Genomic DNA, 21,391 nt, shown 5'->3' with positions numbered 1-21,391 from the left:
CTAGACAGCGATGGTGACTATATATTTGATCAACCCTTGTGGTATAAATGTCTGTAAAAGGTTCTCAATTGTCATTTTTGATTGGTTATGAGGCGATAGTTTTAAAACCTATTAACACAGAATTGATCACTGACAGAAACAGCAGCATGTTGTTGTATTAAAACACAAAATAAGTGATCACAGAGCATCGCAGACAGTTGGCGTCTAAACATCACCGGCGTTGGTGAAAACCGATCTTTGCTCTGCCAGGACAAAGCTGAAGCACGTCAGCCATGTTTGTGAAAAGGGTTTGTGAATTGAAAACAGTAGTGCGTGCATGTGTGTGTGTGTGTAGAGAGTGAGCACCAGTTTGTACAGAGCTGAGCGGTGTTATTAGAATTCCTGTCACAGTTAGGCCTTTTACTGGGCAAAGGGAGAGAGTGAGAGACCGAGAATGGGAGAGAGAAAGTGGGAGAAAAAAAGAGAGAGAGGAGGAAAATTGAAGGGAGGAAGATTGAGAGGCAGAGAGAGAGAGGAAGACGTGAGGCGAAGGAGTGCAGGGGAGAACGGAGGAGGGAGAAAATTGAAGAGATGGAGAACAGAGGAAAGGTAGAGAAGGTATTGATTCAGATCAATACCTCTGGTGAATCACATCACAACCTAATTCGCTGAACGAAGGCTGTGACAGCAGCAGGGATGTAAGTTCATCTCATTGTTATATATCTGATCCCAGTGAACCACAGGAACTGCATTTTATTATGTTTGACCTCAGTGCTGGATATTCATTGTATGAAACCACCGTTCTTAATCTTAGCCTCAGAAACAACTTAACACACCTTTGCATCCCATGATTTAAAACAAACCTTAAAAGACACGCTTAACTGCATTTTATTGTCAACAACTTCAACGAAAAGACCAAAACAATCAATTGATCCTACATGCAAGTACTGCGTGCATATCCTACGCCTGACATAGCTTACTCCCGTGTGCCAGAGACTCTTGTTGTCCAAAAACTATTAAAAACACATAAATGAGTCACTGAGTCCCACGTACATCCCTTTCTTGCTCGCTGATGCAAGTGGGACCCTGTTAGATATAGCCACAAGCCCGATAAATCTGAGGGATGATGAACAGCTTAGAAAAGAATAAAAACGATCTCTGCCACACAAAATAGCATTTTTGTTTTCAGAATACTGTTTCTGTAATCTTTGTTTTTGAGATTCACCTCATCAGACCTCTAAATCTGTGAGAGGAAAATCGCTCTTTGGTTCATCAGTTGCTCATGGGCAGACGAAAGGGGAGAACTTAAGTAGACACTGCCTGTTTCCAAGTGGTCACATACATGCGGGAAGTTTACTCGCGGGATCATTTGTGTTTATTCGCGTAATTCGAGCTAGACGCGCCAGAGACGAGAGGTGGTTTATCTCCATGGAGCCATTTATTTCCGCCACCAACCATGGAAGAAATAACCACTGTTTCTGCTCTGTACTTGTTGTGGAAGTCCTAGATATACCGGGAAACTAAACGGCATCTTGTCTGAGTTCATAACATCATCCGGGGGCGCTCAATGAATTTCATCGAGGTGTATTTACTGTATCTAGCAAGTCACATGTCAGCTGGTTTACTACAGCTGTATGAACCCAAAATAACCAATTTAGCTGTGATTTAAATGCAATAAACGGACAAAAAGGGATGCCGATTTGTAAAAAGTTTGAATTCATGTATGGTTAGTTCTCTCCGTAAGATGACAAGCTAATTAAAATGCTTGCTTTCTCAATGAAGCTCGGAACCATTGGTGCAAGGCTTTGCTAACATTGTATCCTCCATTTCTGATTCAACAATGGACGTCGGCTATCTTGAATACGAATTTCGTGTCACGTCATTCATGTCAGTTCCCCAAGATGCCTATAGCGACCCAAAGTCTCCGCTGCTCAGCTGCATGGCAGAAGTCTCCCCAGTTTCTATGTCGGCGGTCCAAGCAGATGTCTCTCCGGTTCCTGCATCAGTGGTCCGAGCCGACGTCTCGCCAGTTCCTGCATTGGCGATCCGGCCGACTCCAGCTCCACGTGTCCTGTTGGCGTAGCGGCCGACTCATGTCCCTGTTCCCGCCGGGCCGCAGCTTCTCCCATTTCCAGCTGCCGCCGATCCACAATTCCAGGCCCCCTAGACCCAGTCTCCAGAGACCCAGGCCCCCAGAGACCCAGTCGCCAGAAGTCCAACCTCCAGATGAACTTCGGCAACCTGGTCGTCCTCATGCCCGTCCTCCATCCGGAGCAACTCCGTCAGTGTCTTCGTCATCTGGAGCAACTCTGTCAGCCTGGTCATCCTGCCCGTCCCCTGTAACGGTTCTGCCCGTTTGGTCGCCCTCCAGAGGGGTTCTGCCTGTCTGAGGTTCTCTGCTTCACCCCTGTCCAGCCCTCCTGTCCTACAGCTCCCTAGCCACTTTGTTGGATCTTGGTTTTGATTTAGTTTGTTTCCTGATATATTTTGACATTCCCTGCCTCTTGTGTCCTGTGGTAGTTTGACTTCCTGTCTTTGTGGTTTTCGATCCTTTTTTCTGTGATCACCAGTGTCGTATTAGTCGTCAGCCTTGCTCTGTTCCCTTGTGTTTCTTCCACCAATCAGCTTCCAGGGGTGCCCTCGTGTCTGCCCACCTGTGTCTTGTTGTCTGATTAGTTTCTGATGTATTTATAGTCCTGTCTTTTGTCTGCTGGTCATTGGTTCGTCTGCTATGTTTCTGCTAGTATCGCTTGAGCACATGTCTGATTTTAATGTTCATTTCACAACAACAAGTTTAAAAAGGTAGATTTGTCAAGTTTATTCTCTCTGGATATCAATATCAAAATGTGTGAGTACCCTTCCCAAAACCCGTGGAGAATGGTGGGACCGGCTGCAGACTAACAAACAAATCAAACAACAAGTATTTTGTGCTATTTTTCTTGAGGAGGGAAAACTCGGTGGAACAGACAAGAAGGTACACAGACAGCAGAAAATGCACTGATGACACACTCCCTCAAAAGATGAGCTTGACTCAGATGAACACAAACTTAAAGTTATAAAACAACAGAGCAAACAGGCAAGCAGGTCGTCGAGACTCACCGTCTTCTCTGCATTCTTCTGGTGGCTTTGCTTTCTTTGCAAGCCGAGGATCCAGCCACGATGTAGTTTTGGTGTTGTGACTGGCAATAAGGAGAGAAAAGGGGCAAACCGAGGTCAGAGAAAGACACGGTAAAAGGAAGAAATGAGTGCAAAATATCACTAATGATCCATTAAAGAGAAACAGGGGGATTTCTAAGGTAAAATGAATGGCAATTAATCTACTAACTAGCCCTCAGCCACAAATTAATAAGGGTGAGAAAAAAGGGCAAAAGTTTGTATGGCTGTGTGTGTGTGTGCGTGTATATCCAGTATGTCTGATTAATAGCATTACGTTACATCAATTATTCAACACAGAGGCCAGTGCTAGAAAAGTTACACAGCCGGCCTTACGTTTACCAAGTAGGTGCACGTTGTGATAGAGATGCAACAATACTGATAATGATTGGATATCGGTGACTCAAAATGCTGGTTTGGTGACAATAGGCCAATAGGGTGTGGGATACCATCATGTCAAAATGTATTTAGGTAGGATATTTTCCTATTACTCTATGAAGTAGACCTCCCCCTTCTCGGTGTAGGCCATCTCCCAGTTGTCAGGCAGAGGGCCGAGCTCTTCCTCATCTAAGTCTGGAACTTTGGCGGGGGATTTAGAGGGAGATTTTGGGGCCTCCTCCTCTTCTTCGGTGGGGGGCTCGACAGAGGCTGGGGCCTGGCTGGACGTTTCTACAGCAACTTCCCCAGAGGCATCTGTGCTCTTGTCCTCATGTTCACTGGACTCTGTGGAGCAAATCACACACACACACACACACACACACACACACACACACACACACACACACACACACACACACACACACACACACAGTTATGCTCACATGCTCTGTGCACACATGCAGTACACACTACACACGCCATGCATGATGAGTCAGAGCCAAGCCACTGCAGAGCTAAGAACCCCCAGGAGAGAGAAAAGAGAGAGAGAGAGAGAGAGAGAGAGAGAGAGAGAGAGAGAGAGAGAGAGAGAGATGTGGTCTGAGGACAATGAGCATGAGGAGAAAACAACGTGGGGATGTTACTTGCACATTACTTTACATTACATTACTTGGACCACTAAAGAAAATTGCAGATGAACATTTAATATCCAAGAATTCACATAGCAGACACTACCGCTGACTTTCCCTGTAAAAAAATTGGCTTCAATTTAGCTCATGGATGATATAGGGTCAAGACATGTACTAGGCTTCAACCTAGTCTTGTTTTTACAGGTGAAGTGAGGAACTCATTTTGTGTAGACACCATTCAAAACAGGCAGGCAGATAAGTCTTTTTTCTTCCCATTTTCCCATTCTTGACGCAAGTCTTTCATGTGGTATCAGCATTAAATTACAGACAGACGCTTGTGGAAGAAATATGACACGCTACAACAACACAGACTACAAAGAGGGCTGGGGAAGGAGAAGGAAGAGGAGAGGACAGAGGGGACAGGACTACAGACACGAAGAAAAGCAAGAGAGGTCAGAAGGAAAAGGATGGTAGAGGATAGGAAGAGAGAGGGGAGAGTCGGGGTATTAATAGAAACAAGGACAAAGGTCAATGGCGGGAGAGCAAAGACAGCAGGAGAAATGGAGAAATGGGAGGACAGAGAGACGAGAGCTGAAGGCCAAATGAGACTCTGGACAGAGATGATAGTGGAGACATAAAGGTGCCCTTGTGCATTCTGATATAGAAGGTTATTGAGAACCTGTGCAGTTCACTAATAAAGAAGAAATAAAAAGGAAAGGTAACAATTGTTATGACAACTGACTTGTTTCTATGGTTTTACTCAATCACACCAGTGAGACAGCAATCAATAACCCAGGGGAGTTCAGGCCTTCCATTTCTCGTCACCTTAATATGATATTTTTAAATGTCACCACGGTCCCGACACTTGGGAAACGGACTGTGTTTGAATCCCACAGTACCTGGTGTGATGGCCACCCCATTGCCGTTAACAACCGGGCTCTCCTCTTCCTCCTCCTCGGGCGGCTCCAGGCTGGCACGCTGCTCCATGTTGCTGACTGACTGGTTCCTCTTCCTCTTGCCCTGGGCGCTGGGCCGGGCTCCGGGCAGCAGGGCCTCACTTACATTCAGAGGAGGTGCTGCGGGGGATGGCTCCGCTGGAGGTTTCGGTGTGCCGTAGAAGTTATCTGAGGGCAGAGGTGCACAGCAGCAATTGTGTTAGAGGCCACATGCACGACTAAGGAGGGATCTCAGGTGATGTAACACACACCGTCTGGATAAATTATGACTTGGAACAGATGATTGCTTTTCAAAATGTAAGACGTAGCTGTCTCGACAGAGTGCAGCAGAGGTAACTTAACTGTGTGTTTGCCTCGGAACTAATCATTTCTAATAAATCCAATCAATTTTCCAGGCATCATATAGATAACTTATCATCCAATCATGATTGCCGTCTGGGCCTAGTCCTTTAATGATTGTGAATAAACAGGAAACACCTCACAGTCTTCTAAAATATAACATTTTAGAAAGGATATAAAATACAAACCGGGGACATCCACAATAGAGCAGTGACTCTTCATCCAGAATGGTTTGTATTTTTTAGAGTACCCTCCTCTTCATACTTTTGAAGCAGACTACAGAATCTTTTAAAGCCTACAATATACAACCAGACTTTCTAGTCTGCCTCACTTCAGGTTTCAATTTGCCATGTGTGTTGGGTCAGTCTAAATGTAAATATGGTTTAGAGTGGACCCAACAGGACATATTGTTTTGTGAACAACACATACTGCTAAGACTCATGTAGCCTGTGTTCTTAAACATCGTTACATGTGGTTCATATAAAATCTCAGCACATAAGCAAGTTAGCAAAACTAAGTGGTTTTTGTTGAATTTAAAGAAGAAAATTGATTCACACAGATTCCTCAAGTCTCTGATTCAGTCAAGAAGTGATTTGGGTTTAGTTATGATGGACAGATCCACATTGAGATACAGTACGATAGTCTCACTTTCCATCGCACTTTGCAGGGTTGAATAAAACTTTAGCACTGCTGCTATTTTAAATTAGCAGACAAACTAGTTTACTTTCTCTCAAAGTCCAAACCAGCTTTCTATAGCTTTCTATACTACAACTGTTATGACATGGGCCAGTAGGTCCTGAGAAATGATATTCCAGCGTTAGCGGGAAGTATAACGTATTAATTAGATGTGGGGTCTCAATAATACCTAATTGCATCCTCAACAGCAGACAGTGTCCATAATGGGCTAGGGGAGGATTTTAGCTTCTCCTGAGGATAAAAAAAACTTAGTGAAGTCCTAAAGCACAAAAATGCATATTTCTAAATATAGATACAGCACTCTAAATATGTCTCCAAGGGCAGGTTTTTAAGATAAATCTATGTTTTGGAAGCTAAGTAAACCCTTTCACTGTGCTTTCTCTGCTTAATGGTGCACAAAAACCTATTTTAGAACATAATGATAGCTGTGCACTCAGGCTAAAACTACAGTGTCATCGGAAAATATATGTCTCCGTATTTGTTTGTGTGTGATTTTATTATTTTTTTTAAGTTTAAAGTGTTAGTCATAGTCATATTTACTACACATGCAGAGAGAAAAGCAACTGTCTTTGTTTTCTCCCTGTTAATATTCCACTTACATGACATAGAATATGATATTGTTTTATCTAGAAAAATTACATTTTGAGTTTTGATTGAATACATAGCTTAGCAGGTAGAAACCGGACAAATTCATAATGAAATGGTAACTGCACAACCACCTGATCTGTTTAAATACAACCCAAGCTGCGTCATTCTGTCCATGTAGGTGCAAGCAGCCCTGTTTGGAGGCGCAAGCACAAGAATAAAAGCAAAAATAGCATTGGCCGTTTTTCATTCCACACCAACTGTAAATATCTGAGAATGGCTTAAGTACAGTAACAGTACAATGAAGAGAAAAGAACAAAACATTAAAGTCCTCGGGGTATCACTTGAGATGGGAACTGACTGACATTGAAGCTTCTGGGATTTCAGTGCTGTGTATATATATATATATATATATATACTGTATATATATATATATGACTTGGCACATTTATTTCCTTGTGATATTTACTCTTAAACCACAGAAAAAACTCTACTTTAAAAAAAATGTAATACCCTAACAAAATATATTTTGTGAATAAATGTTGAGTGAGATGAAGATATGTCTTATTATATAATCCCTCAAAGTGGAGACGAGTGGGGGTTTCACGAAGATGAAATACAGAGAGGACAGGGGCAATGGGAGGAGAACAATAGCTGAGCAAAGAAGAGAGAAGGGGGCAGCAATAAAGGACAAAAGAAGGATCAGCAGAAAAGAGTCCACAGACATTAGTTTACTTTCATCCCAGCAGGAGGCGGATGGATATTAGGAAGGGCTCTATCACAGCGACTTCCTCAATAAGTATGTATACTTACACTGCTGGCCACCAAACAGAAGAATCCCATTGTAACAAAGCAAAAATGTGCAAACATGGGTGCATGTAAACAAAGAAACAAGTATGAAACGGCACAGGCAGCACCTGTGAAAGCTTAAGAAAGAGATGCTTTGCAGAACATGAAGCAAACTGAGATAAGTTTAGGCCAGAGTTCCTCCTTATGCACCACACCAGTTTTTAAAATGCAACGTTCCTCTGATCCTGAATGCATCCGGTTTTGCCTGAAGGCATCTTGGCTTTATGCACAGTTCAACATCCAACTTCAGCTGTGACTCACCTCACATCATCACATACGTAAGCTCTTATGTGTACCAAGCCCTGCACACACACACACACACACACACATTATTTTAACATGCATTAAAAAACGAGTTATTGCTCCTCCAATGCAGCGACCCAGAAAGAGACAGCTTCCTCCAGTGGGAATAAGTAAACTCTGCATTAAGGAAAAAATACACTCTAAACATGCAACACACACAATTATGAAAAGAACACGTAGAAAGAAACCACACACATGCACACGCATGCATTCACTGGCATCATTTGCGTGAGTGTGTTCAGCAGCACTTGCTCACAAAAATTGCTACCGGGCAAATTAACCAGCAAATTCCCCATCTGTAGATATATCCCTGACAGTGTAGCAAAGCAGATGCACTGACTTGACATGACTTGGAAATGGCAGTCTTCCAGATCTCTCTCTCTCTCTCTCTCTCTCTCTCTCTCTCTCTCTCTTACACACTCACACTCTCACACACACACACAGACACACAGACACACAGAAGTAGTCAACCAGACGTTCAACAACCACCAGAGGAAGCTGTAATACATGACTCTGTGCTTGAGACTCATTTTGTTTACTTAAGCTGTGCGTAAGAGCATCACCTGACACACGTGATCCATCAAGTAAAGATATCTACAGAAGAGCACAAGATGCCAGATTGAATTCAGAAATAGTAAAATAGCTCTACTGAAACATATGTTCCCATTTCTGCTACCCGAGCACCCGTACTTGTCTCGCAGATGCAAAATGCCCACAGCACCCTCAACACTCACCTTCATAAGTTCCACTCTCGAGCAGGGCTCCACTTTGCTCCAGTTCCATAAAACGCTCCACGCTCACAAAATTGTAGTCCACCCCCGGCACCTCCCCCTCCTTAGGCTGCCTAGTGGTACCTGCAGAGAGAGAGCGAGAGAGAGAGGGGAAGAGAAAGAGAGAGAGGGGGAGAGAAAGAGAGAGAGGGGGAGAGAGGTCATCAGAGCCAAATAGGGCACTTGAGAAGAAAAGACAGGAAGGCACAGAAAGAGACCAGAAAAAAGGGCTGGACTGAAAAAGACGACAGATTCGAGGCTACAAAGTGTATCAGAGGAAGTGGGAGGAGAAAGGAAATGGAACAGAAGAGGCTGAGTGAGGAGTCATCACTTGTGATAGCCAAATCCATTCACACAATTGTGTGTGAGTGACAGTGAGAGACTGGAGAGCTAGAGAGGAGATGGGAAAGCATGCTCAAACAGCAGACCGCCGTCATTCAGTCCCTACGAGCCAATCCGGTGTTGTTTCAGTAAGGAGCTAATCAATACACACTTTTACCGAGCAAAACTCAAACCTCCTTACACAGCATACAATCCTCTGCCGATTGGATTATTGTCAAAACAGCAGGAATGCAGAGGCACCACATCACCATGCTGCAATTAGAGCCTTCCTACATCAACGCTCTCCATCAGCGCTGCACCGTCGAGGCTCGGCTGTGTGATGGCAGCCATGGGAGTTTTGAGTTTAATGAGGTGCTGTGTTTGTGTCTCTGCCAACTGGACTTTCAGCTCAGGCTCAGTGAAGTCCGCTGGTGTTGATTCCTGCTCTCTATTGATCATGCTCGAAAACAGTGATTGGCCAGGCCTGGAGAGGGAGTCCACTTTTAGAGCTCAGGACTCACATGATAAAAGCTAAGTCGCATTGATCTGGCAGTGGCTTCAACCAGATCTGACATTTTGGCCAGTTGCCTGAATATCAGATCTGGCTGAAGTGTAAGATTTGTGCTGCAAATGTGTGCGAAGTGTGCAGGTCTAAAGAAGTGATCTGCAGTTCTGAAAATGCCGTGGAAAGCCAAAAACACACTTCATGTGCTCTGATATTAATGGCGGGTCAAAAACACTTACTAGTATCTTAATGAAGTGTGAGCTGTGGGAGATAAAAACAGCAGGTGGTAGATGTGTTGTAGACACATTTTGCACGCACACACACACACACACACACACACACACACACACACACACACACGAACAAGCACTGAGTGAGTGAGGGGTTAGTCATTTCGTGGAGTGTAGGATCCTCCAACTCTCCCAGAGTTGGATATCTTAATCATTAGATCTCTATTGATCGTCTGTCACCACTTTACTCCTGTAGTGCATCTACTGAACATTTTCTGCTGTATTTGCTTCACCACTGGGACCAGAGACGGCAGCTTAGCAACACCTAATGAGTAAGAAATAAGTGATACCTGGCGATCAAACGATCTGCAGTCCGTCTATAAGGCAGCCCAACACTACCATACCATACATACGTGTGCTCGTTTGTACCAATCTCTGTCAGTGTTTGTTTAAATGTGTATTTAAATGTGTACTACTCGACTGTGTGTTTGTCTCTTGTGTCTCTAAATGGTGGTAAAGTACCCACTGTGCCAACAGTAATCCCATTTCCAAGATGATCACAGCTCAGTAGGACACTGTAAATCCACAGCACCACAGGTATGACTGTGAGTGTGTGTGTGTGTGTGTGTGTGCGTGTGTCTCCTAGTGTGTGCCTCCGTCCAGCAACTAGCTGTGTCTCCGACTAACAATGTCTGATAGGTCAAATCCACAGACAGAGAGGACGTGAAGGGACAGTCAACAGGAGAGAGACGCAAACAGATGTTATATGCGCTGCAAACAGCTGTTTCAAGGCGCCTCTCCAGCTAACTTAAGAAAATTGTTAATAATTTCAAAATATTTTAGTGGTTTGTTCTTATTTGAATGCTCTGATTATTAAATCTAGCCCTATTCTTTGATTTTGAAATAGCCATGTTGTTATTTATGAATTATCCTTTGTTTTGTTACCACATTTTGCTGCCACTGCGGCGATTCGACCGTGAGATTGGCAGTTGAATCAGGCTCCTTAGATCGAATAGTTGAATAGTCGGCTATTTACGGTCACCCCATCCAAAAACAGAACAAAGAACAAAACAAAAACGTTGTTTAATCTCAGCTGTAACAGGTCAAATCAATTAATGAATGAATCAAGAAGTCAATAAACAGAAAAATAATCAGCTACTATTTTGATAATTGATTATTGATTGATTCTATCAAGGAAGAATACTGAAGCAGTGCTATAATCTTCAGTTTCTCAATCTGGATTTGCTGCTTCTCTTTGTCATATATCAGTAAACTGTACGCTTTTGGGTTTTGGTCACTTTGGGCTCTGGGAAGTTGTGACAGGCAAGATCAAACCATGAATCCAAAAACAAATTTGCAGATTAATCAATAAAAAAAAGAACTGTTAGTTGCAGCATTCGTTTTCTTTACCATTTCTTTTGTCAAATAATGAATTACACTGCACACAATATTTTATTTTCTATACTTGTTATGTAATTGGTATATTCAAATAAAGCCTTTTTAATATGTGGCTATTTATAACAGAGTGCATGTCCCCTCATCCCTCATTCTCTGTAAATCAGTGTCTGTAAAGGACCCGTTAGAATAATTCACACCTAAACATACACCATAAGGTATTTTATTGAATTTCATTATATTTCATTATATTATCAGGTGTGTATTTTGTCCCCTTTTATTTACATACTTTCCTACAAAGTTCAACAATACTCAAAGATACTATCGTCTTACATTTACTAAAATAGAAATCAGAGGGAAGACCAGCACCGTGACCAGCACGATACAGCCCACTCGATGAACTATACTGCGTGTTAAACTGAAAAATGAGTCTCGAAGAGGACCATCCATCGCATGTGTAGAGTGCTACTCTGAATACCGCAGCAGCTCAGCCAGCCAGGCGGGGCTGGTCACCTTCCACTTGGTACAGCTATTGATCTGTAAGATCAGAATGAAATTATTCTGCTGCCCACACCAGAGTAGGCAGAGCCTGCTGGAATACTGATGACCTGCCAATGGCTTTCTCCCACAGCTTCCCTCACTGGACAAACCAACAGAGAGAGAGAGAGAGAGAGAGAGAGAGAGAGAGAGAGAGAGAGAGAGAGAGATAGAGAGAGAGAGAGAGAGAGAGAGAGAGAGAGAGTGAGAGTGAGAGTGAGAGAGAGAGAGAGAGAGAGAGAGAGAGAGAGAGAGCATCTTGTTGGATCTGAGCTGGGAATATTGATCGACTATCTGGCCTTGAGATAGGAAGATAGTCTGACTGTTCCTCTTTTCTTGCTTCCTTCAAAATATGTCTTTAGTTCAGTGTATTTTGTCCATATTCTTTCTGTACATAGCCACACAAACTCCTAAGCAGAGCTTTAATATATGAGCAGAACAAGCTGCACAGGTGCTCAAATTAAGAAATGGCAGCAGACTGCACTGAGAGGAGGCAGTGACGCTTCCCCTGAGCCAAAGGCACTGCTGCTGTCGACTATTGATTGGATGTCGTGCTCTCGCTGATAAAGGATAAAGTCGGCTGTGAGCCAAAAATGGTCTTTGCATTGCAATCATCCAGTGTCGCCGAACTTCTCAGAGGTGACGCTGTGAGTAGGAGTATGGAGCGCCATAGAGATTTATGGCTTAAATGACTTAAATCCATAATAGCATGGAAAAGCTTTGGAGCTGCTACTTTAGGGGGTGAAGACATTCTCTGCCTCAAACCATGACGACAGAGCGCTACGGAATATTTTCACATTGGTGGGAGTGAGTGTGTGTGAGGGAAAAAAGAGAAAGAGATTACATAGAAACATAACAAGGAAATTCCATTTGGAATTATGTCAAATAGCTGACATACTGAAATAACTCAGCTGGGTGTCAGACGATAAGAGGACAAAGACCTTTGCTAAATAATAGAGTGGCAAGCAGAGACAAACACAAAGGGACAGCAGAGAGACAGTGAGAGGGGGGAAGCGTGATTGGTTAACCTTGCTTTGCATTCACAGAGGCTAGAGAACGTGCGTGTGTATTCATATGTTTGTATAATTAGACAGGAAGTCACCAAGTGGGAGAAGCAGGGCGGGGGCGATTCAGAGCTAAAAATAGTCTATCGATGGACTGATTATCATAATAAAGCTCGGGGGAAGGTGGTCTCGGCGGTCTCAGTGAGTACGTATGGGAACAAGGAGGCGAGGGTGCAGGAAACCAAGTGTGTGTTTCATGCTTCACATATCATCAGAGCCGTCAGGCTGCTTTGGCAGTTTGAGACCAGGGTTACACTGAATTAGTAACTCAAATTATTATCTGAAAGGTGAACAAGCGTGATGCACTTTCATGATAATCCCCAGGTGGAATGGATGAGGAGAATTCAAATGTGCTGGTACAGATGTGCGCACCTGTCCCTCTGGGCTGAATGTATGTAACCTAAGAATGCTGTACATGGTGGAAAGAGACACATTCATCTTTTGAGTGCTTGTCTTTTCATCTCAATTGACATTTAATCATGCTGGATGCTTTGGTAGGTTCATAACTACATGTGCACATTGTGCAGCTGAGCACAAATCCCAGGGTGCTTAACTAGTTCCTATTTTTCACCCTAAAGTCTATGAAACCGTGTATAAAATGATGCAAAAGACATAAAAATCTTTGTATTCAATCTAATTGTACACACGTAAAATTTGAATCCCATTTTAAACTACTCAAGAGGGGAATATTAAGGGAACACTGGGTTTCAAGACACTATCCTGCAACCGTACAAACAAATAAATACTGTCCTCAAAACCCTTGTTTACCCAGAATCCTTTTCAGGACAGAGCAAGCAGAGCACCATGGCAGCAGAGTGTTTGTTTCTCACACCAAGCACACTGCTGCTTTCTACCTATCCATCCATCCATCCATCCATCTTATCAAATTACATTCCTCTATTATCCTTTCTCATTCTCTCGTTCCTCTTGTTTCCAATTTACCTCATTGCGCTTCCATCCATTTGTTCCTCTATCTGTGCTCTTTGTCACCATTACTCTCTCCCTGTCTTTTTTAATCCGCTCCCTCTCCCCCGTGTTATCCTCCTCTCTTCTTTTGTCTCTCCTTCAAGCTCCGTCTCGCACTTTAGTCTCACATCTCATTCACTCCCGCCGTTAACCCTTCCTCTTCCTTGTCCTTCTTCCCAGTTCGCAGACGTGTGACAGCAGGTCTATTAGAAGGGTATGATCGAGCACACGCGCACACAGTCATCCTTATTTACACTACAAAGCCCAGGCTGCAGATTCAGCGATGCAACATGGCAACACTCTGACAGGAGCGTCTGCTACCACGACAACCCGTCAGTGCCTGGCAACGCAGCCTTGCCATGGTAACAAGCCGCAACATCTACATTTGCTGTAGAAAAATAATATCTATGCCGGGTATGACACCCGGCCGTTTTGCATACACAGAGGTTTTCTAGTTACAGACTCAAAGGTCTTCAGCTTGAGCTTTTTTGCTGCAGGTCTGTGCTTCCTCGCACTTCATCAATCAATTACTGTCACAGCTCGGCCACTGACTGACACTCACACCTGGTAACCTCAGAGCGATTCAGACGGTTTATAAGTGAAAAGGTTTGACTCCAATGGGGGCTGAACCCTGAGAGGAAGGTGGACTTGGTTATACAGTCCGCCAGTGTAAATCACTCTCCGGACGGATGTGAGATTGGGCTATACAGTATATATACAGTATATATATATATATATATATATATCGAGAGAGAGAGTTTAGCCCTAAACTCTCACGTAAAGAGTTAAGGAGTTAAAGAGTTAGTTTACATAGTTGGGCTGGGCAACATATCAGTGTACAAAGTAGAAAACTCATGAATGTATTAATCACCCAGTAATTTACATTTGCTTGTTAAATAATATGCCATTTTATGGGGGTCAAGAAATAGCCTGGCACATAACCTCACCCCACCACACAGCAAATTGTTTTTAAATGTAGTTTGTTATTCAGATTAAAGAAACAATATTTAAATAACTAGTTAATAAGTGAGCTTTAGAGATGCTGGTAGATGGGTTTGATGTTCTATATTGAGCTTGGCTAACTGTTAACTCTTACAGGCTCCTGGCTCCAACTTCATATTTACCAAACAGACATAAGAGCAGTGTCAATCATGTCATTTAACTCTTGGCAAAAAAAGCAAAAAGGCTGTTTCTAACAAGGTCTAACGATAACGTTGACTACAAAGTTCAAGGAATTGTGCAGAATTATGAGTGCTGGGCTGTTTCTCTTTATCAGTACAGAAGGAATTGTGTCTGTGGCATCAAGCACTGAAAACTGTTAAATATTCTTTACTCATTCTTTAATCAAGTGCTAAAATGTTAAGTTGGATTATTCGATTGACAGAAAATGGATCATTAACAGTGTTGACAACCATTTTGGTCATTTATTAACCACAAATGCCATTTAAACATTGGTTGACTCCTGTTTTTTAAATGTTAGTAATTGTATCTGTATAGGGTGCGTTTTGGAGATTTGGTGACAAAAAATAAATTTTAACAATTTTAAAATATCAATTGTGAAATTGTGATTGGCATTTTTCCTGTTTCTTCACATTTTATAGACTAAATATTTAATCAATGATTTATACAAGATTTAAAAAATCTAAAGACGAATATTATAGATCATTATTTCAACCCTACTTTGTTTAGATGTACCCTAATTTAAAATCATATTTCTGTTATTGTACCGCTGTTTGCGTTAAGTCAAAACTACATATGGTCTGAGAAGTTGGGTTAATTTTCTTTCGAGGGTTTTGCTGCACGCTATGTTTGTACAGAAGAGATTTCCGAGGGAATGAAAACGAATGAAAACTCCTCCAACGGGAAACCTGGTAAGCACAGAGTTAATTCAGGTTAGAAACAGATGCATCAAGTCTGGAGTTTCATCCATAAAGTGTCTGTCTGTCAGGCCCACTAGTGGCTGTAAAGACAACTGTGTTGCTCAGTGGGTCAGCGTTAGCAGAGCTGGTGACATTGAGAAATGACTCCTGTACTGATGTCCTGAAGTGATGGAAATCAGCCCTGATAGGCTGAAAAGCACCTTTATTAGTCTGCAGAGCTGACTGACGCAGGACGACATTGGGGGTCATGATGATGTCACAGAGCTGGTGTGTGGTGTTTGGTATGCAATGTGTGTGTGTGTGTGTGTGTGTGTGTGTGTGTGTGTGTGTGTGTGTGTATTAAGAGGATAAGATTTACCCGAGTAAACAGTCGAGCTCTCTGAGGTGTCAGCGCTTACTGACTATCACATGACGGGTTGCTTGCTGAGCACCTGGCTCGTCACTGCACATTAATCTGATCTTAGTAGTAGCACTGACAGAGACGTGGAGCTAGGATGGCGAGGAGGTAAGACTAGAGACAGGAACACAAATGTGAATATAAATATAAAGGGCTTCAGAAGAACCTCGTTTGTGATTAGCTGCTGAGGGAGAGGATCATACCTGTACAGAGCATGCAAGGCACTTTACAAACATAATCAAGTCATTAGTCATGTTCAATATTTGCGATTTTCACTTAATGAAATTCACATCATTCCCTTGCAGTTTCTTTCATGTGGAACAACATTAATCCAGTGTGCCAATCAAACAGCAGGGAGCACAGAAGCACATCAAAGCATGTCAGCCAGCCCTTTAGCAGGAGCAAGCCAGCAGGAAAATCACCCCTTTAAGGAGAGAGTCCCTGGGGGATTATGTATTTCTCTCTCATAGAGAGGCAAGCACACACAACCTCAACAGAGAATGGCGTGTAAAACTCATTATTTATCAGTTCAGCCTAATAAATCTCGGCACACAAACAGAATAATCAATGCCTAAGTGTAAAAAAACATATATGTGCATGTACATTCACAGAAACACAATCAATTTGCCACAGAAACACACACAGAAGAAATGAATCTTTTCTTTATCACCTCATCCAACTTCACTGTAATATAATCATCATGACAATCATCTCCATCCAACTTCCATCACTCCTCTTCCTCTCCCATCATCATCAGTCACAGTATTTATTCAGGGTTAAAGCCCACTCACATTCATATCTGTTACTCTAAAAGGTATAGCTATGAACAGGATTTAAGAATACATAACTAATGAATGTGTTCCAACTTTTGTTGTGTTCATTCTTGGTTAAATTTCATAACACAAATTTGGGTGCAATAATCATATATTTTTCTTCAGTCAGTCAAAAAGAAAAAGAATTACACACATGGTGTGGGAGAATTGGTAGCTCACAGTAGACATTCCGGCACGCCTATGTGCTGTAAAGTAGTAACTTTACAGCACATAGGCGTGCCGGAATGTCTTCTAAGTGTGACACACATTGACCAGCTGCTTTCATTTACCTTTGGTAACTGTTTTACAACTATTGAAAGCCATTCACTCTGAAGTTTACATCTACAAAGACGGAAATTAAATGTTTTTGACAAGTTTCGACGAAAATGTGTTTCTACTCCGAGCAAGCATTTTTCAAATCCCAGTTCCCACTTTCAAAACTCTTCACACAAAAGCACAACAGCAATCTAATGATCAAACCATGACATATTTTTTTAAACAAATGCAAAAGTTTCAAAATCATTCAATAATTTTGGCTAAAGCACAAAAACCAGCATCAGCGCCGTCTGTGCATTTCTGCGACTAATTTGCAAATATTTGTGTTCCAATGCTGAGACAACAAAGATTAGATTATAAAGTGTTTATAGAGAGACACTGCTCATTGGCGTTACCGTGCACAGATATATTGACCGATTAAAGCATATTCCAATCTCAGATTAAAATTCAATAAGCAGGGAGATCTTTGAAATCATTTGGGAGCTGGACCATGCGGGAAATAAACGATGAATCAGACAAGAGAAGAGATCCTCACTCAGTCATTCATAGAGTCTCTCATGCATCTACATACAGTTTGTATACCGGTTGTAATATCGTTGGGAAAAAAGCCCTTTGAGAAATATTGACAGCATTCTGGTAGTTTGATTATTTGGTTCATGCCAAGCTGTTTTGTTAAACTGTAGGATGGTGCAGAGAGAGAACTCAAAAATGAATAATAGCATGCAAGTAAACATTTTGTCGACAGAACTGTGCATTCAAATCTCCTGCATGTATCAAGGTTAAAAGGTGTCATCTCCTCCCATCATCAGGATAGCCATCTTCATTACTGCAATCATTATCAGCCTGACCTGCTGACCGATCCTCTCAGCCCTATCACAGTCCTAAGCACCGTGGCCACGTTCCTCCTCAACATCTTCATCTGCTCCTCCTCTGCAGTCTCCAGAGGAGGGTTCCCTGTCGGAGGCTGCAGAGCTGCAGGGCAGCATGCGTCCGGAGCAGCGGATACGAAGTGACAGAAGCTGCATGTATTTATAGGCTATCTTAGAGAAACGTGCTGCTCACTGTTGAAGCTATTTATAGAGCCTTTTACTGATGCCTCTGAGTAGTGTGGAGAAGGCGGTTCTCTGGGGAATGACTTACGAGGCTCCCTCATATCTCCCACCTCCCCCATTCAATGCACGTCCACTCTTCTACTCCCTACTCTGCTCTGCTGATCCCTCCAACCTCTTGCATCCACTCTCGCCTTCTCAATTTCCATCCTCTGTTCGCTCTCTTCCTCCCTTTCAAATCTCCCCTGCCGATCCCCTCATCTTAACCACCTCCCTTCCTGTCTTCTCCACTTCTTCCATCTTCTCACAGAGCCTCTTTGCTCGTGTCCACATTTCCTCCCCTTTCTCTTTCTGTTTACTGTAGTGCCACATCTCTGCTTCCCCCAAAATATTTTCCACATCTTCCCACTTCTTTAGCCCTATGTCACTGTCTTACACTCTCAGTTACATTCCTATCAAAGAGAGAGAGAGCCGAACCATCAGAAACTCTTCTCTAAATTCCTCAACAGCAGGTGCTCCGGGACAAGAAGAAGAAGAAGCTTATATTCGTTTTTTGAAGTGGTCAAGTAATCCCTGTGAATGAAGTGAAATGGTGCTGGCAAACTTCTTATCTTAATGGCTTAAGAAGTAAGAAAGATAATTAAACTGACAATCTTATAAAATATTTCAACCTGTAAACTGTGAGGCCAATCTGAAGTTATATTCCCATCCCTCCCAAATTCTCAGAAAAAACAGCCAATCCTTGAGTCAAGTGATGTAACAGGATGCAGGAGTTGACGTTAGCATGTGAGCCTTCTAGCTGTATGAAAGCATCCGCGCACACTCACACACACACACACACACACACACACACACACACACACACACACACACACACACACACGTCCTTCAATGTGACAGCATGCTGTGATGCAGAGTGGCGTCTGCTTGTCAAGCTGACAGACTCGCACTGACAGCATGGTCAGAGCGATGCAGACACTGGAGAAAAACACTGATTTTGTAACGCTCCAAACCACAACAACAAACAGCCTGCCGGGGACGAGCGGCGCAGCTCTCAGAACCATCATCCCTCTTTTCTAGCCGCCTGATGCTGTGTCACTTTGATGGTTGAGCAAAGGCTCCAGAATGCGACCAAAATGATTTTTGGTGAGTGTGTGAGATCAGATTTCAGATGTTTGAGTGCATGATGACATTATCATTGATGTCCCCTCCGGACAGGATACACCAGCCACTGTCTATTCCATTCTAGCCTCCAAAGTCTCGTGCTCGCAAGGATGCTTTTGCGCTCGCTCTGCGCGCTTGTATCACATACATACTCCTGTTTTTTATGTGCGCGAGTTGAGAGTAATTAAGCATGTACGTAGCAGTGCACAGAGCGTGATGCGAATGCATGTAGCGTAACGGAACAATTCAGCCGTTAACGTGTTCCAAAAATCAAGCGGCCTATAGCTGATTATTTTAAAAGTCCAAATGAGAGAGAGGAGGAGGCTGATGGGGAGGGAGATACATGTTCTGACTCAGAGGCCACTGGTGACCAAAGTGACTGAGCATTATTATATACGATAATATTTGATTATTATTATTAATGCAGAAACATGTCAGATGTATTTTAATGTAGTTAGAATGTTTCCGTCTGACATGTAGTGGAGTAGAAAGTAGCATCAAAATTGTACTTCAGTACAATAATTAATTACGTTCCACCACTGATTAATACCATGCTGTAAGAAAACAGTGTTACCAGTGGAAAAGCTGGTCTGGAGCCACGAAGTCATGCAATGAAACATCCTCATATGCAGTGGATGACCTGCTGACCAAAGGCAAATTAAATCACATTGCTGAGATTAAGCCGCATTTTGTGAATCACTGTAATATCACATGTATTTCAAAGCTGCTGGGCAGGTGGTCTATGAATCGGAATTTTCGATAATCTTCATTACAATGTATCAGCTTTGTCAAGTGATAGGCAGTTAATTATGGGGATGTCATTACCGCGCGCACGTCACACAGAACAACTGACTTTTCATTCTCACAAAGGGCTGCGAGGCGGCTACAATTGAAACGTGGTGACGAATAGGGCTGTCACAATCATGAACTTTAGTTGACGATTGCCATACAAATAATTGGCAATTTGAGATGAATGATTTAATTGTCTTATTGTGTTCACTTTATACCACAGTGGTGCTGTTGTTTGGATTTGCAACTAGACATAAATGTTGTGAATTTCAATAGCTGCTCATCGGAGTGATGCGATCATTGGCAAAGGTGTTCATTAGTCATCAGATAGTTTGCTGAAACAATGTTTCACCTCGGGCTCTGCTGCACATAGATTTAGCTTGCTGTAAAGCTGTTGTGTAGGCTGACCAAATGTAACACAAGGGTGGTTCAAGACAATAGGAGGAAGCTTGACTTTATTTTCAAATGTTAATATGAAACAGAGAATCACAAAGCCTGTATTAACTGTTCCTGATTTCGTTGTTTTGCCTTCAGGGTTGAAGTTGCTCACGTTGCACTGTACATTTACTACCGGTCTGCTCTGAGCGTATCCACCGTCACTCTCTCTCTCTCTTTTGATTGACCATACACTGGTACTATGCACTATTTCTAAACTGACCCACTTTATTCTTAAAACACAATGTTTCCAAAACATTTTAATTCAAAATATATAATTCAAAAAGCTATGGAAGCGACAACTCCGGCATAACTTTCCCCAGAGCTGTCAAACACACTGCTGCACCCATAGGGGAGACTCAAGAGAGCTATTATGGACACCTCTCTGTCATTATTTTGCTTTCCAACAGCAGTAAGATCTAGACAGCCAAGCTCTCTTTTCCATGTTTGTTTTTTCCTCACATTGGAACTTTGGGCTCAGGTAGGCTCTGTATTTACCCAGCGTGTACACATCTAATTTACTTTCTTTTTGTTGCCACATTTGTAACATTGGCATTAAGTTCCCTTAAATAGCGGAAATTCAAAGGCTATACAAGATGATTGTGGCCAGCTATAATCGCGATCAGGCAGTTATAGAATAATTCCAAAATGCCCAGTGGCGAAACTATATGGTTTATGGTACCAAAAGGGGCCCATAGCGTGACAGGGCTGAAGGCTGTGAGGAACCTCAGCCGGTCCCCATCACCTCAGTTGTCACCATGTCAGTCCGCCTTCGCTGCACTATTACACAGCCAACAAGCAGAGATAGATAGAAAATAGGAAAGTGGGTTGTCTGGAGTTAGTTTTGTAATTGAAAGGTAGTGAAAATGTGATGGTGGTGACCAAGAGAAATCAAAGAGGCAGAGAAGGAGGGAGAAGCAGGGGGAACATGAGA

The 21,391-nt window shown here is 42.6% G+C and overlaps 1 protein-coding gene across 1 annotated transcript in view; it reads right to left on the bottom strand.

Annotated features, from left to right (window-relative positions):
* The window catches only part of magi2b (membrane associated guanylate kinase, WW and PDZ domain containing 2b), a 68,413-nt gene that overhangs the window by 27,248 nt on the left and 19,774 nt on the right, over positions 1 to 21,391 (bottom strand). Inside the window, exons 3-6 of the mRNA XM_076089862.1 lie at positions 8,602 to 8,721; positions 5,039 to 5,263; positions 3,624 to 3,855; positions 3,079 to 3,158 (exon numbers count right to left, since the gene is read on the bottom strand). Of these exons, the coding sequence (XP_075945977.1) occupies positions 3,079 to 3,158; positions 3,624 to 3,855; positions 5,039 to 5,263; positions 8,602 to 8,721 (657 nt within the window). The remainder of the gene's footprint in view (positions 1 to 3,078; positions 3,159 to 3,623; positions 3,856 to 5,038; positions 5,264 to 8,601; positions 8,722 to 21,391) is intronic.

Source organism: Anarhichas minor, unplaced genomic scaffold (genome assembly GCF_050575085.1).
Source record: "Anarhichas minor isolate MPS153535 unplaced genomic scaffold, ASM5057508v1 ptg000011l, whole genome shotgun sequence".
Classification (NCBI taxonomy): Eukaryota; Metazoa; Chordata; class Actinopteri; order Perciformes; family Anarhichadidae; genus Anarhichas; species Anarhichas minor.
This window is presented reverse-complemented; position numbering and strand designations above follow the sequence as displayed.